The following is a 16,954-nucleotide window of genomic DNA, read 5'->3' on the forward strand; positions in this document are numbered from 1 at the left end:
TTCTTTTCTCAATTTAAAGCCATTCAAATAATACTCTGCCTTCCTGTTTTTTGCTACAAAGTAGACAACCTCAGGTTTATTCATGTTATACTGCATCTATCTACTCCCTCAGCTTGTCCAAATCACACTGATGCACCTCTGCATCCTCCTCACAGCGTCCCAGCTTTGCATTACCTGAAGAAGGACAACATTCCCAATGAGTTTGACTTTTATTTTTGACCCTTTTGAGCATCAAGTTACTGAAACCAAATACAAGGTCCCTCTAATCAGACTGGGCTGAAGTACAGCACAGAACCTGATCATTGCAGGAGCTAGCCTACAAGTGGAGCTGAACCCATTGGGCCTCTGACTGATATTGTCATTGTAGGACAGTTGAGGTAATTTTCATTGGGGGTAGAAAGCTGGCAGTGATGGATCAACTGCACTCTGCCCAGTTTCACAATGCCTCACTTATTTTCACAGTAACTACATTGCAGTGTTAATGCAAGCCTACATATGACACAAAATAAATAAACTTTCCTTCTTTTCCCATTCAAGCCAAGGGCAGCTGATCTGTTGACGCTATTTTTGACACTGCCACATTTGAAAATTTTCCCATGTTTCTAAGTATAGCAATTCTCAATTATTAGAGTCAGAAGTGATCACTCTGTTTATGTTAATAACGGTGCAGTATATGGAATGAAGTTACTGTATCTGAATTATATAAAATGAGGTTTACTGTAGTTATGCCACCAGGATCTCTTAGTGAAATATCCAGATTATCCTGTTTGAATGATGTAGACTTGTTAGTATTAGAATTCATGATCCACACCACATTTGTGTGTGCCTGAACTGTTTGGATTAAGATGGATTCGTGGAAACAATACTGCACTAGAGATTTTCACATGTCACCAATGTAAACAATACAACATAAGAAATTTTATTTACAAAAAGCAGATGGAGGTTATTTGCATTACAGTATACATTTCAGTTTAAAACTGCTGGGATGCAGAGTGCAGCATCTGCCGAGTGTTCTGTGTTCAAGACGGAGCCAGTCACTCAACAGCAAGTGTCAAGTCAGTCATAAATCAAAAAAAGGAGGGCAGTAGGTGTCAAACTACTATAGATGAGACAATCACAGAAGATGTTTAGTCTGGCCTGTGCAAGCTAACATTGGTCTGTTTCGTTAGACGGGAATAGTGGTACGAAGCATTTCTCGTACAAACTGTGTGTGTGAAGGGTGTTTGGTTCTCGGAGTCCCTATGGATTTGAATCTAAATTGGAATTTGGTATCTAAAACTCTGGCGTAGTAAATCATTCAAGATGAAAAGGAACCTTTCATTTCTGGGGATATCGCAGTATAGTTGTGGCAGTTTGGTCCCTGTCTTTCAACACTTTGAAAATTGTTTTCACATAATGAGAAGCTGACAGAGTGGACCTCACACTATGAATGAGACATTGTGTAGAAAACACAAATTCAGCCTCTCTTCTCCTACTGATGCTTTTGCCATAACATTTATCAACAAAATGTGAAATGGCAGAAAGTAAGAGTTGTTTTTGTTGCCATGTGGTCTTGTACTTAGTCTGACATTGGACTCAGGACAATTGTTTGATTTTAATTTTTTTCCACTGACGCTGACCCAACATCCAAATTTAACAAAACTGCAAGCTTTAGGTGCTGCATCATGCTGTTTAGTTTATTCATGATCTACTTCCTCCCTCCACCCCTCCTGATGAAGAAGCAGCGTCTGAAAGCTAGTGGCTTGTGCTACCAAATAAACCTGTTGGACTTTAACCTGGTGTTGTGAAACTTCTTACTGTGTTTACCCCGGTCTATCATGGCAATTAAAGACAGCCATCTCCACAACAAGAAGGACCAACGGGAGCACAGAAAGCTTTGTGTGGCTGGAAACCTTGCCACGTGCTGCTGCTGCAGGTGGGACATCACGAGGGCACCTCAAGATGGAGATGCCACCACCGTTCTATGTACTGGCTGCTGCCACATTGGGAGGCTTGTCCTCTATCTTAACTCCAGAGTCTGGAGAGTGTGCTTAGTCGGCACTTTAGTTGGTCTAATTAGTTACGTGCTGCTGGCCCAGAAACCGCCTCTGAATGTAGACTGGAGGTGGGAACATACCAGCAGACCGGTGTACGAGCTGATGGCAAGAAATTGCTGGCACATCCACTTCTACCTCAGGATGAAAATCCAGCCCGTTGTCTGAATTTGCTGCAGGAGTGGTTTGATTATTGGATGGCTATTACTGTGGAATGTTGTACAATGTGCTGCCTTCCCCAATCCACTGCCGTTGTGAAGAGGCATTTTAACCCACCCTGTCCATTGGACAAGGATGGGCATGCAGTTAAAATAACTGTGCAAAGATATCCAGCCTGTTCCTACTCTGTTGCTATCCATTGCTGTCCTGACTAGACTTTTTTAGGCGGCTAAGGTTCCTCCCTGATTCAGTTAACGTGTTTCATTTAATATATGCAAAACTGGATGTGTAATCTGGGTTTTAAATACCTGTTACTGTGTAATTCAATTTGTATCTGGAACAAAGCCCCCTTATTCTTACTGATTTCCTGATCAGTTAATCTGTGTTGGTCACATTGACAACTTAAGTCCCACCTTTTGTTTTGAAAATTGGTCAGAAATGTTGGCTTCTATTTTCATAAAAGAGAAGGCTAAAGTCATTCAGTGCAGCAGAGGCTCCTTGGCTGATCGGATCTGCACCGGCACAGGAGAAACACCTGAATTCCCACCTAATCCCATTTACCAGCCCTTGGCCCACAACTTTTAATGTTATCAAAAGAGAAAATCTTGAATCTCAGCAGGTCTGGCAGCATCTATAAGGAGAGAAGAGAAAAGGACTGACGTTTTGCATCCAAATGACCCTTTGCCATAGATAAAAGACATAGAAAGTGGGAGATTTTTATACTGTAGGGTAAGGGAATGAAAGATGAATCATAACCTTTCCCCTTGATTTTGTGGCTGAGGTGCTAATGGCAGTCTTTGGAGACATAGCACATCATAACATTCAAGACTAAGTGTTCATCCATATACTCTTTAAAAGATGCAAGCCAACCTGCCTCTGGCAGGCAGTGCATTTGTTTGAAAACTTTATGAAATAAAGCACACAGACCTGCCTATTTTGTCAAATTTCCACCATTTCAACAGTATGAATGTATATAATGTGCTGCTTTAACACGGATTGTGTTATCTACAATCACGATGCATTCGTGTACAGTGAAGCACTGTCCCCAATGTATAGGTATACTGTTCTGTCACAATGCTATCTTCCCACGCACATCATATGCTTTGTCACTATAAGATATTCTACTGTTAATTACTTCAATTCTAACACCTGTACCTGTGCCCTATTTTAAACCCATTTTAAATCATAATTGGCATGCCTAACACCTTCCCCACCTTTTCAAATTAGTACTCTCTACATTGACTATTGCATAACCTTCGGTACAATAGCATGAGAATAATTTTAATTGTGTACATTTGTATTTGAGTCACGCACACACAAGGTATATACCCAGTTAGTGTAGAATTTATACTGTTACTATGCCAACTCTTAAGATGAAATAAAAATTCTCCTGACTTCTCCTGTAGACTACAAATGTATTTCAGTTAGTCTAAAGAAAAAGAGGGGAGTAAGATAAATGTGATCATTTCCAACCAAATAGTGGTGTGTTAACATAAAAGCTCTATAATAAGGACTAGGATGAGCAACTGAAACAGAGTATCACCACTACACAGTGGGTACTCTGGTCTGCTGCATCACCTCTTGTTGCAGTCCATTGGGCTGAAATTACTTGATCTTAGAAAAATGTATTATCCATGCATCCAGTGCTTCCAGAAACATATTCTTTGAGGTATAGGTTGAAGCAAAAAAAAATCACCTTGGATAACATAAATTCAGTTGCACGTGAAGTCTGAATAAAATTCTGTGTAATTATGGCACTCTAAATCAAACCTCATTCTGTTTCCGGCAGATACGTCCTCAGCACTGGAGCCTTATTATGGAAAGTGCTGTTCCATCTGATAAAGGGAACTATACGTGTGTGATAGAAAATCTCTATGGGTCCATAAATCATACATATCAGCTAGATGTAGTAGGTAAGTTGGCATTTAAGCTCCAGACATGAAAATGATGATGTTGAATATATCTGTGGCAGCTTTGATGTCTTCTTGTCAATACATCATATGAACAAATAATTCAATGCAGGGTTCAATGCTCAAAGGTGACAGCAAAATGCCCAGGCGCTCAACAGCTTCTGATTACATAAGAGCTTAGCAAAATAAAGCATACTTGATTGTAACAGATGCAGTCAGCCCAATGCCTGATTTTACTTTTCCTTTTCCTTTTCTTGTCATTGGTCGAAAATTGGAGATTTTGTTTTGGTTTTCTTTCCAAGAACCCCTCACAACCTGCCTGTCCAGAAAGTGCCATTGGATCCATATTCCAGCTAATTTTCTCCAAACAAGAAGAAATCACCATAACTGAATGTTTTTAGTCATTCAGTTAGTTGCCATGTTTTCAGCTATATTTTTTCATGTTGTGTATGGTCCATTTGGAAAGGACAAAGGAATGCATCACTCAACAGAAAAGGTAGTGAAGTACATAGGCAGTAACCTAGTGCTGGAAAAATTACAATTTTTTTTTAAAAAGAAATTTATTATGGTTTTGCACAAAGCAACTAAACAATAACCTTTTTCTTTTTTTTCCCAAAGTGTAATTTATGTGTCCAACAATTGCTGTTATGAGACACCTTTGTGAGATATGTAAACAGTTGTCTTCCAGCCAAATAATGACTTCACAATATGCATTCATCCATGGTAGAGAAACCATAAATAGAACAGTTCTGAGCTGAAATAAGCCCCTTTCAATGCCGTGTTTGATACAGCTTGCCTTTGGCCAGTATTTTCATGAGAACAGCAACATGAAACCTGCACAATCAAATTCTTTATCATGCTTGAGAGTTCAATTGCCAAGAAATTAGATTTTACCTTTTTGGGGGTCTTTTTTTCTACATTGTGTACATAAATACACATCTGTGATATATACTGAATGTTACTGAGATATTGTGGGCTTTCTTTTAAAAACATCTGCCAGACAGGAGTTGTAACTAGATTGCAAATATAAATGAAGCTTTCTTTGTGGAACTTTTATCCCAAATTTGTTTTTTCTTTTTCTTTAATTAGCTGTCTTTTTTTATTGTGACAGTCTCAGCTATTTTACCAATTATTATCTAATTCATCTCCTCACTCCTTTGTGCCTTGTATCTTCTTCTAAAATAATGAAAATGACTTTGTGAAACACTATGTACAGTATACTTCAGTCCAGGAACAATGTTCAGAAGATTTAAGGTTTATTTATTAGTCACAAGTAAGGCTTACATTAACACTGCAATGAAGTTACTGTGAAATTCCCTTAGTCGCCACAATCTGGCACCTGTTTGGGTCAACCAGCACTTCTTTCAGAATGTGGGAGGAAGTCAGAGCATCCGGAGGAAACGCACGCAGACACGGGAAGATCATGCAAACTCCACACAGACAGCGACCCAAGCCGGGAATCGAACCCGGGTCCCTGGCACTGCGAAGCAGGAGTGCTAACCACTATGCTGCTGTAAGATTGCAGTTGCTTAAATCCATTAAGTATGAATCACAATGATTTGAACAACCGTTTGTGGAAGTTTTCAGAATTAACACTGCAGGCAGTGGAATTGCTAACACAATAGTCTGGAGATATTCATTTAAATTTGTCCAGTTTTGTTTCTGCGTGAGTGATCATTGAGCGTTTGCCAGTTGAATATTGCTGTAAAATAGGTGCTGGAATTCTGAACTGGTGCACACCCATCATTCAACTGTCACGCAATACAAACTGCAAGAAGCATTATTGGCATTCGAGTGAACTTTTATTTATTTTGTTTCTTGTTTTGCATGCGCTCAACTCTTGGATCCTTGGAACTATCCCTGTTGTGACTCAGCATTTTGTGTTCAATTCACTTTGAATAGATCTAGTAGCTGAATGTGACATATCATCAAATGTAAATGTTTAACTAAGAACCCTGCATTTGTATGACAGTTCGGATAAGTGGAATAATGAAACAGAATTGACTTGACTCAGTGGTTCAGCCAATTTTCTTGTACGGTGAGCGCTTTTGGGTGACTGATTTGGTAGAGTTCTGCTAAGTTGCAAAATGTTCAAAATTGAGGAACAAGTTTCTTCGGTAGCTTAAGAGAGAGGTGATTTCAACTGCCATCACATTATAAGTTCTGCATCACCCCCTACAGTTTCCTCACTTGGGCAAATTCTGCTTGTCCTTTTGGGGCTTCTAGTGAAAAGCCAATCTGGAGGCTAACGTGAGAAAGGCATTACAAGGGAGCTAGGAGGAGTGCCGGGATGAGGGGCACTTAGATTTGGTGCAGGTTAGCCAGTAGAGTTGCATGGGGTCAGTAATGGCTAGGGTGATGTACTCAATCGGAAACAGACTGAGAACTGGCTGCCAAGTTAGAGAGCAAATCCAGGGAACATTAAAAGAAGAGAAATGAATTGCGATTCTCATAGTTCTGCTATCTGGTCAAAGATGTTTGATCTCATTTCATTTCTGCCCCTGAAGCTGTTTTGGCTGCTGTGTCATTTTTGATTAATGTTTGCTGTTGGTATAATTATTAAAATTCCAAATTTGAAGTTGTTTTTGGCAGCAAATCAAGTACTGACCGAACCTTGATTCAATGATGTAATACTCTATGAACAATGGTTCTTCATACATAAATCACTTGAACTACGAGATACAAGCTCAAAATTCAACTTTTATTTTCCTAATTGCACAGTAAAAATTGTAATTGGCCTAATTCTGCTCCTATGTCTTATGGTCTTAATTCACCAGTTAATTTTGGTGTTGGTTTTAATTTGGTGGTCAGTTGTTTGAGAAGAAAAATTTTAAGGCAGAGGGTAATGGGTTGTTTAAAACTTCTATAATCTATAGCGTTGACGATGATTAGAGGCAGACCTCAAAACCAGTGAAGTGAAGAAATAACATGATCCTAGTTTTGATAGTTAATGTTTTTCAGTTTTTTGAGTGTTTTGTAAATTAATAATTAGAAATAATGCAATGTAAAAGCTGTCAAACTAATTAGTCCTCAGTGGCATTTCAGGTTGTATTGCTGGGAGTGCTGAGCTAATTGTTCACCTTCCTTTAACAAGCAGCAATGCTTGAATATATCTCTGTGCTGGTGCACCATTTAGGAATTTCCAGAACACCCTCTTGATCATCTTCCAAAATCAGAAACCTTGATGGGGACTAGTGTGACCAGTTACATCAAGTGTAGAATGTTATGGCCTCCCATTGGTTGGTTTGCTGGAGGGGTCTCCTAAAATTCTTGGTGTCCTTCCTGCACCGAACCTGTTTTTAGTTTTTTAGGAACAGGATGGGCTGTCTGTTATTGCCTCTATTTATTCCCTGAATTGCATGCTACTGACCACTTATGGGAGGAGTTTAGGATGTGGGTGGGAGGAGGGATGGGGAAGAAGCCCAGCACACCACCTGCCCAAACCTCGGGGGTGAAATATCAGGAGGCCCCCTACATCATTGGCTCCCTTTCTAGATTGGATGCTCACTCCCCGCCTGGCCTTGTCATCAGGACCCCTGCACACACTCCTCGCCACAAGACCTCCATACCGATCTGGTCCTGCACTTCTGGACGCTTTTGTTTTAATCTTCATCTCTGCTAGGTTTTGTAATTGGATACACTTTCCAGATACATTAAACTGTTGGTTTCATTCCTTTTGGAGTCTTTAGCCTCAATTTTATTGTTTAGTTATAATCCGCAACGTCAGGTATAGCTCAGCAGATTAAAGCAGGCTGGTGTGGGAATGTAGCTATCCAACTTGGAAGGATAATGCAGTTGTCAACATCACCCCACCCCCCCACCCCCCCCCCCCCCCCCCAAACGCGCACGCACACACGCGCGCGCACACACAAAGTAGGCCTGACATATGAGAAGTACATTGTTGCATGAAATTCCAAAGCACAGTTGTTTGGTGAAAATTGTTTGCACAGTTAAAATTAAAATAAATATCCCAGCGACTGAGATAGTGATTAAGTCCTCAGTCGGCCCCTGGCATGAAAGTATGAAAACAATGGAGATTGTGTTTCTGTCCTTATTCTCCGTAGTATGGTGCGTTATTTGGAGGCAATTAGAGTGGGACATTGAAGGAGTGTTGTCAAATATCTCACGTTAGATTTTCAGTTGGCTTCACGTCTGGGGGGGTGGGGGGGGGAACGGATGGATAATTTACCTCTTCACGAACAGGGATCTTAACCATGAGCAGTAATTGGGATAGTTGATTGGAAAATGTTGTGAAGAGTGAAAATAATTTGTCCTTTTTAGTCACCAGTCCATGTGATTAGACCATATACATTGCTGTGAGAAGCGGTATCAAACTGGTGTCATTATACTTCAGATTTGTAATGCTGTTTGTAATTTAATGCTGAAACCTGCAATGCTTTAATCCAAACATTAAACAGATCTGATTTGTCCTCCCAAAAAAGTAAAACAAATGTTAAATTGTCACATTTATTGGGTGAGTTCAAAAAAACAACATGCATCTGCCATTGCATGAAGCAGAGTTTATATTTGCAAAGGCCTTTTTAATTAAAGGCTGATGTACTTGGGTAGTCAAGGTAGTACATGTTGCATAGGCTTTTGTGTAAAACCACTTTTGGGGTCAGTTCTGTTTTACTTCACCCTGTTATATAGTTAATCCCTCACGACAAAGTTTTGTTTTTTTAAAACTGAATGTTCCTCTAGACAGCTGATTCACCTTTTTCTCAAAAAGGACTGATATATTTTTAGTGCTTAGAATTGATGAGAATATTTTTAACGTTATCTTAATTTTACCTTGAGAATGTTAAAACTTGGGAATTGGGGTGAAAAGTCACTTTCTTGGGCAAATATGCATACCTGTACATTGCTGGTGTCTGGGAATTTCTAAATGGTGCATTACAGACTGGCCCCAACATGCAATTTTGACAGGCCAATGTATAGTTGTTGACTAAATCCTGACAGTAATGAGCCTGAGTTTGACGTATTTACCTCGAAGCATGAGGCCTAAAACAAGAAGAGACTAGGACCAAAGCACAAAGGAATCTGTACGGCAACTGGCTTTCGGGCAGTTTGTTGGGAGGTGAATAAAGAGTCTTTATTAAATCCACTGACAACTGAAGGTATGTGATTTACACCTGGCACTAGGTATAGTTCCCTAGCCATAAGCAATAATCATGCAAATTGTCTTGCAAAGAGCTCTTCTACTTTAATGTTATCTGACAGGGGCTTGCTCTAACATCCGGATAGTAATTTGAAGATGCAGGCAGGGGAGCTGACACGTTTTGCTGAAAATTCAACTTATTGCTTCTAGCTTCAATGCTTTCCAATATATACTGCACATTCAACCCCTACCTCTCCTTCCCTTATGTTGTTTTGAAGCCTTAGGCTTTACACTGTGGCAGTAAACTTTGCACACTGCCCTAGTGAATTTAAACTGAAGTCACATTGATTACTTACTCAATTTTGGTTTGATTCTCTAGAATGTTTTTGCTGTGTGGAGCACTTTTCCATGAACTGAAGGAGTACACGTAGCTGATCTACGGATACAGAGCAGCCTTTTTTTCTAATACCTCTCCATTTTAAAAGTCCAATTTAATTTGTCATACTGCTAACCCAGAATTTATTTGCAGTAAAATTGCTGCTGAGATTCTGGCACAAAGTGAAAAAAAAAATTGCAGTTTTTCTGTGCAGTTTTTTTTTCTTCTGATCAAAGGTCGGTTATGCCCTCCTAATTCTCAGACCGTGTCTTTTTTTCAGGAATAGATGGAACAAGGACAGACATAGCAATGAATCCATTTCAGTCAGTCACTTAGCGTAGCTGCTGGAAAGGTGAACTGAACTGACATGGGTCGTGGGTATCGTTTGATTAAGGTTATAAACAAAAAGAAAGAGAAATTAAGATGTCATAGGTTAAAATGTTATGTTGCAAAATTAAATCAATTCCTTTGCATGTTGCTTAACCAGTTACAGTTGTGGTGAATGAAACCCTCTAGAGAGTGGTGGCTTGTATTTTTATTTATGACTTGAATGACCATGAATATTAGTCATGGACAGGTTAGTGTGACCACAGACGTTCCAGACTCTCTAATGATGTCTGAGTGTTATATTAGTCAGGTTATCTTGACCTTTTAATAGTGTCTGAAAATGATCTTCCAGCTGACCCGAACCTCAAATGTGGTATACATCATTTCTTTAAAAATCAAACTCCTCTTTGTACTTGTTTCCTCTGCACAACAGATTGGGAATGAACCTCCTTGTCTGCAACCTGATCAGAATTTGTCATTAAGATTTGTACTTCCTTCGTATCAGAATGATTGTACCATACCGGTATTGGGCACTGCAAGAGCAACAACCTGTATTTATAATTGCACCTTTAACAATGGTAATGCAATACAATGCTCCAAGGTGCTTCACAGGAGCATTGCAAAGCATAATTTGACACTGAGCCACATGACGAAATGTCACACAGGAGTCCAAAATCTTGGTAAGAGAATCACAGAATCTCTACAGTGCAGAAGGAGGCCGCTAGAACTATTGAGTATGCATCGACCACAATCCCACCCAGACCCCATCCCTGTAACTCCACATATTTACCCTGCTGATCTCCCGATACTAGGGTCAATTTCGCATGGCCAGTCACTCTAACCCTCACTTCTTTGAAGTGCGGGAGGAAACCCATGCAGACACGAGAATGTGCAAACTCCACACATTCAGTGACCTGAGGCTGGAATTGAACCCGGGTCCCTGGCACTGAGGCAGCAGTGCTAACCACTGTGCCATTCAGAGAGTGGCTTTAAGCAGCATCTTAAAGAAATGAAGAGGTTTAGGGACAGAATTTTAGAACTTAGGGCCTAGGCAGCTGAAGGAACAGCCACTAGTGGAGAAACAATTTAAAATCAGAGTTCAAGAGGTTAAATTAGAGAAGCACTACTATGAGGTGTTGGGCAGCTGGAGGAGATTGCAAGAGGTAGGCAAGCTGGCTGAAAATAGGCAAAAGCTAACTAATGGCAGCACGTGACCTCTGGTCTTTACTGCCTGTCAATCATTCCCAAAGATTTCCCAGTTTTTGGGTTAAAGTGATCAGTCATTTCCCACAACCCCTTTGGGAAAAAGATTAGAAGTCGATGGGGAACGCTGCAAAACTGAATTAAATATTCATTTCCTAATTTAAATTCTTTTGGGGGGGTGGGGGCAGTGCCAGACTGGGCACACTGGCAGTGCCCATTGGGCAGTGCCAAGGGGCTGAGCCTGCGGGGAGCGCTCTCTTGGGGATATGGCCGGATGGAGCAGAGTCAGATCCAGGGTGGTTGGGAGGGGGCGGTTTGCATCGGGAGGTAAAGGCTGATGTGTGGGGCCAGCCACTGGAAGGCTGGCGATAGGGGGGGACGGGGAGGGGGGGCACATCTATCAATCTATCGATTGTGTGAGGCAGATTTTTTACACAGAGGGTGGTGGGTGCCTGGAACTCGTTGCCAGGGGAGGCAGTGGAAGCAGATACGATAGTGACTTTTTAAGGAGCGTCTTGACAAATACATGAATAGGATGGGAATAGAGGGATATGGTCCCTGGAAGGGAAGGGGGTTTTAGTTAAGTTGGGTAGGATGCTCGGTGCAGGCGTGGAGAGCTGAAGGGCCTGTTCCTGCGCTGTAATTTTCTTTGTTCTTTGTTCCCTCATACTGGGAAATAGGCGCATGCCCAAAGGCCCCTGTGCACTCTGCTGCCAGCGGGATTAGACTCCCCCTCCCCCACTGGCATGATTCTCCTGGTGTCCCTTGTATTGTAGAGAAAGGCGTAAATTATCAAAAGTTAGCTCGCTCAAGAAATGGGCAGGAAACCTTTCTGGGTAAATCCTATTAACTCTTGTTGCTTTGCCTGACTCGGTTGTTGTCAGGGCGCTGTCCACTCACTCTTGTGCAAGGGTTTGAGAAGTCTGCTTGTTCTCCTGTTCTGGGGTGGACTTGAGAAGTTTTGTCTGTTTGGGGCAGTCTTGAGAGACTGCATCTGGACTGTCTTCTTCATCTTCCTTAGTGGTGGGTATTTTTAGAGTTTACAGGGAGCTGTGAAGTGACAGCAACAGTTTTGACTCTGGGTTGCTGGTGTAATTGACTGCTTCCAGGCAGTGTAGAAATTTCTATGCCTTTCTGCTTGTGTGCCTTGAAATAGAAATGCAACACCATTCTGTTCTGTCACATTTGAGCAATGCAGCTGGAAGATTTTTTTATGACAACATAACCATTATGAATGTTTGGCTGGGTTTCAAAAACAGTGATGTCTATTTATTGAAACTTTATAATAGCAGGCTGTGATAACAAAATGTGACTTTGATGTTGCTTATTGTTTGTTTACAAGACCAAAAGTTGGTGAATAAAATAATATCTACACTTTATTAATAGGGCAGACTACAAAAGCAAGGCATTTATCCTAAACCTGTATAAAACACTGGTTCAATTTTAAATGGAGTGTGCCCAACTGGCAGTGCCAGTATGGCACTGCCCAAGGTGCACTGCCCCCACCCCCTTCTAAAAGAATTTAAATTAGGAAATGAACATTTAATTCAGTTTTGCAGCGTTCCCCATCAACTTCTAATCTTTTACCCAAAGGGGTGTGGGAAATGACTGATCACTTTAACCCAAAAACTGGGAAATCTTTGGGAATGATTGACAGGCAGTAAAGACCAGAGGTCACGTGCTGCCATTAGTTAGCTTCTGGCTATTTTCAGCCAGCTTGCCTACCTCTTGCAATCTCCTCCAGCTGCCCAACACCTCATAGTAGTGCTTCTCTAACTTAACCTCTTGAACTCTGATTTTAAATTGTTCCACCATTGTGGCTGTTCCTTCAGCTGCCTAGGCCCCAGTTTTGTGCACCACACGTTAGAAGAGATGTGAAGGCATTAAAAAAATGCAAGAAAGATTTGAGTACTCAGCAAAATTGCTCATTCAGAGAGCCACCATAGATACGAAGGGCCAACTGATCTCCTCCAGTACTGTAACACTTCTGTGGTTCTGTAAGAGATAATATTTTTGCACTTGACAAGGTATCTTTTCTTTCCAGTCATGGTGCTTCTGAATTTGGGTTTTTGTTAAAGGTCTAATTTTTTAAAAATTTTAAACTAATTTCCATGCTTAGCTCCTGAGGAGTGTACATTGTACCCGCTGATGAATGGCAGTGGGGGGGTGGGGTGCACATGGATGTGGTGTGAGGTATCTTGGGGCATTGGGGGGAGTTAAGGGGGCATGGGCAATCTGCAAGGCGTGGAGGGGTGAGAGCAGATGGAAGTGGTATGGGTGACTTGAGGAGGCATCAGGTGAGTCGGGGTGAGGCTCAGGAGGCCTTTAAGCAATGGGAGCTAGGTTGCTGTGCTGGAGAACCAAAGTGGGCGTTCTAACCTTTCCTTCTCGCGCCCGTGAATGCTCACAAAATATACTGCGAACTCGACTCCTATGTGAAAAGACAAAAACTCTGCGCAAAGGCGCACATGGTGTGCATTTCAGAAGGTGCAACTTCGCACAGGTTGGATTCCACATACAGCCCACAGTACAACTAGCCCTATTCTTCTACTTATAATACCCAGAATCCCATATGCCTTGTCATCTACCTTGTTAGCCAATCATGCCATCTTCAAAACTCAGTGCCGTAACACCTCCGGGACTTTCTTTTCTTGTGCAACCTTTGGTGTAGACTCATACTTGTCACTCACTTGTTTCTAATAACGATAAAAGGCCTGCAGTCTTTTTGATCAATTTCCAGGAATTGTTAAATAATCAGTTTCTTAGTTGGCATTTGCTACATTCCTTGAGTTGTTTTGTGATTGTGACATGTGTTTCGTTATGGAAAAACTGTGTTATCTGAATTTTCCAGAGCTTGTAAAATCTTCTATTCTTGAATCTGCCAGATAATTGGGGATTATTCTACAAATGATTATCAACTTGCATTATACATGTTGTGGTGTTACAAAACACAGATTTCTGGCTGCCAGTGTTTTGTGGTGGGGGGAGGTGTGAGGGGAGATGGGTATGTCAAGTTTCGAACGATGATCATGCAAATCCAGCAAAAGTGACATGAACCTGGCAGGGGTTATTGTTAATATTTGGCTGCAGCTCCATGACCTTAATTAGTGGTAACCCCTGTGCCAACCAGCTGCCTCATTTATCCTTTACCCCTCCCCCTACACCAGTCACTCTCAACTTCACCTCATCACATCATTGCACAAACACAATGGAATTAGTTTAGTTGTTCCCTGAGGTTTTTGTTCAGGGACTGATGGCCCCAGTCAGCAGCAGGCATGTTTAATTGTGGAAAGCGGAATGAAGAATGCTCTATCTCTATATCTCATATCCTTAGGAAAACAATTATAGCCTTTGCTTCGTAAATGTAATACTTTTCCCGGGGAGACTTATTCCACCCCCCCACCCCACCCCTCCAGAGCTCTGGCGCATGAAGTTATTGCACCAGGAATTGCTGTGAAAGTTTTCATTTATTTTAATGGACTAAACTTATTTTTTTGTAAATCGAATTTTTTTTTAAATCAACTTGTTTGAACCTCAAGTAAAAGTTCCAAATGATATGTTGTAGAACACATTGGGGGATGGCTCATAGGATCCAATGGGTGACTTGAGATGGGATGGGGGGGTGGTGGTGAGGTTGTACATTTTTGAAAATTAGGTGCATTTATTTGAATTGTGCTAACTGAATTCTATGAAAAACCAAAACTTTATTTTTGTGCCACTGTAAATTGCACTGTAAATTAGGAGCAACAAAAAGATACAAGTGACAACATCATATCTATCCTGTGCAAAATGTAGTTTTCCAGTTGCCAGCAGCTGAAACATGAGGCGGCTGGTAGAGCTGGGAATTGGGGGAATGGTGGGGCGGTGAGCCCACATTTCATCCTGTCAAGGAACTATCTCTTTTCCTTCGTGGCTGTCAGATTACAACTGCAGCTACTGGCCATCTATTGGAGGGCTTGGCCATCTGTTGGAGGGTTTGCCCCTCCATGACCATGGCCTGGCATCTGTGGCCTTTCAAAAACAGTTTTTTGTTTACTTTAACTTTTTTTTTACTTTATCTTCTCTCTCTACAAGTATTGGTGGCTCCCTCCTTGAGCAATGGGGTTGCTGATGTGTCATTTCTGGAGGGTATCTGATCTCCCAGCCACAGGTGGACTGCAGGAACTTGCCTATCTCTCTTCATTGGATGGCAAATGTGCTTTCTATCCACTAAATGGCCAACTCTGCAGAAATCAGCGTGGGGTTACTGCTCCCAACACCCAATGTTGGGGTCCCAAACAAAAAAAGAAAATTCTGCCCTGGAAGTCTTTCAGTGACCCAAGAGGTTTTACTAGATCTGTATTTTAAACTCAAACTTTGACTTAAACATTTGTACACCTTTGCTCATGTTTCAAATAAAAAAGGGCCACATTAACAAAATGAAATTCGTTTGGCACAAATCAACAAAAATTTGACATAGACATAGAATCTTACAGCACAGAAGGAACATTGAATCTGCACCGACCACAATCCCGCCCAGGCCTGATCCCCATAACCCCATGCATTTACCCTAGCAAATCCACCAACCCACACAGACATGGGGAGAATGTGCAAATTCCACACAGACAGTGACCCAAGCCAGAAATTGAACCCGGGTCCCTGGCGCTGTGAGGCAGCAGTGCTAACTACTGTGCCAACATGCTGCCCCAAGTTGTTATAACCCAGCATTGACATGTTCAGATGTAATGACATATGCAGCTCTTATAGATTTATGTTTCATAACATGCAGACCTTGAATATTGGATTAAAATATAAATCAATCTACAATCACCAACCTATCAGATGCTCATGTGTAAAGATCGCCTCCATATTTGGGCTGATCACTAGCTATCAGATGTCAGATATAGTAATGTAACTGGTTGTTGACTGCTTGCTATACACAACTTCATCTGCTGGGTTAGTTTTTTTGGTTTTTGAGATGGGAAGAAGTGACTGAGGCTTTCTCATTTCCCAGGTAATCGTCAGATGTGCAGGAGTCATTCATTGTTCCAGCATTCTCAGTTAATGTAGATTTCCATGCCCATTTCAGAATCACTCTTAGAAATCATTCAAGAAAAACTAGTTAAATGGCCATCTTTTCATCTGTTAATATTCAATAATAACAAAAAGATCTTCTAATTAAGATAAAAAGCTCAGATATCTCGATGATCGGATGTAGTGCTGTATGTCTAAAGGACTTCAGACAGTTTCAGAGCAAAAGATAATTTGTCAGAAAAGTGGAATTCTGATAACTAATTTAAGGTAAAAATACTCTCTTAACCTGATGGCAACTAGAAAATAGTTTTACAGTGCTTTCTTGTTTTTAGTAAAGAAGCAGAAATCCTTAATTGAGGTTCAGGTGAACCTCTAACATGTATGGATATAAGAACATTTCAGTAATTGTACTGCAGTTTAAATGAGCTAACTATAGCCTTATAACAGGGCAAGATTGCCCTATGAATTGATTCCCAGTAGATGCCTGCATCAGGCCAAATATGTTTGACTGTATCAAAGGCCTTATTGTTAACTAGGGGCACCATTTCTTTGCAATGTAATCAAAATGTTTGCTTGTGAAAGAATCTGTTGGCAAATTCAAAACACCCATTTAGAAATGCTGGCAAGCTAATAAAAGTAACATAGATGGTGGTGTTGGTTCTCATTTATGTTTCTAAGCCTGTTCTTCATACATCCTTAAAAGTGCTCTGTTAGTCCCTCCAATGTTTTTTTTGGGGGTCTGTAGCTGCTCTGTGGTCTCCTTCCAAAGTTTAAAGGAGTTTCAGTGCTTTTTAAACTAGATACTTTTTACAAGCCTCATAGCTATTAAAGCAGG

At 41.0% G+C, this 16,954-nt stretch overlaps 1 protein-coding gene across 11 annotated transcripts in view; it reads left to right on the forward strand.

Moving 5' to 3' along the window:
* Positions 1–16,954, forward strand: part of fgfr2 (fibroblast growth factor receptor 2) — a 154,984-nt gene that overhangs the window by 104,026 nt on the left and 34,004 nt on the right. For all 11 annotated transcript variants that reach the window (XM_080205737.1, XM_080205735.1, XM_080205734.1 and 8 more), the window contains one exon: positions 3,982–4,105. In XM_080205737.1, coding sequence (XP_080061863.1) covers positions 3,982–4,105 — 124 coding nt within the window. The remainder of the gene's footprint in view (positions 1–3,981; positions 4,106–16,954) is intronic.

This window comes from Carcharhinus amblyrhynchos, chromosome 17 (assembly GCF_965287045.1).
Source record: "Carcharhinus amblyrhynchos chromosome 17, sCarAmb.v2.hapA, whole genome shotgun sequence".
Lineage (NCBI taxonomy): Eukaryota > Metazoa > Chordata > Chondrichthyes > Carcharhiniformes > Carcharhinidae > Carcharhinus > Carcharhinus amblyrhynchos.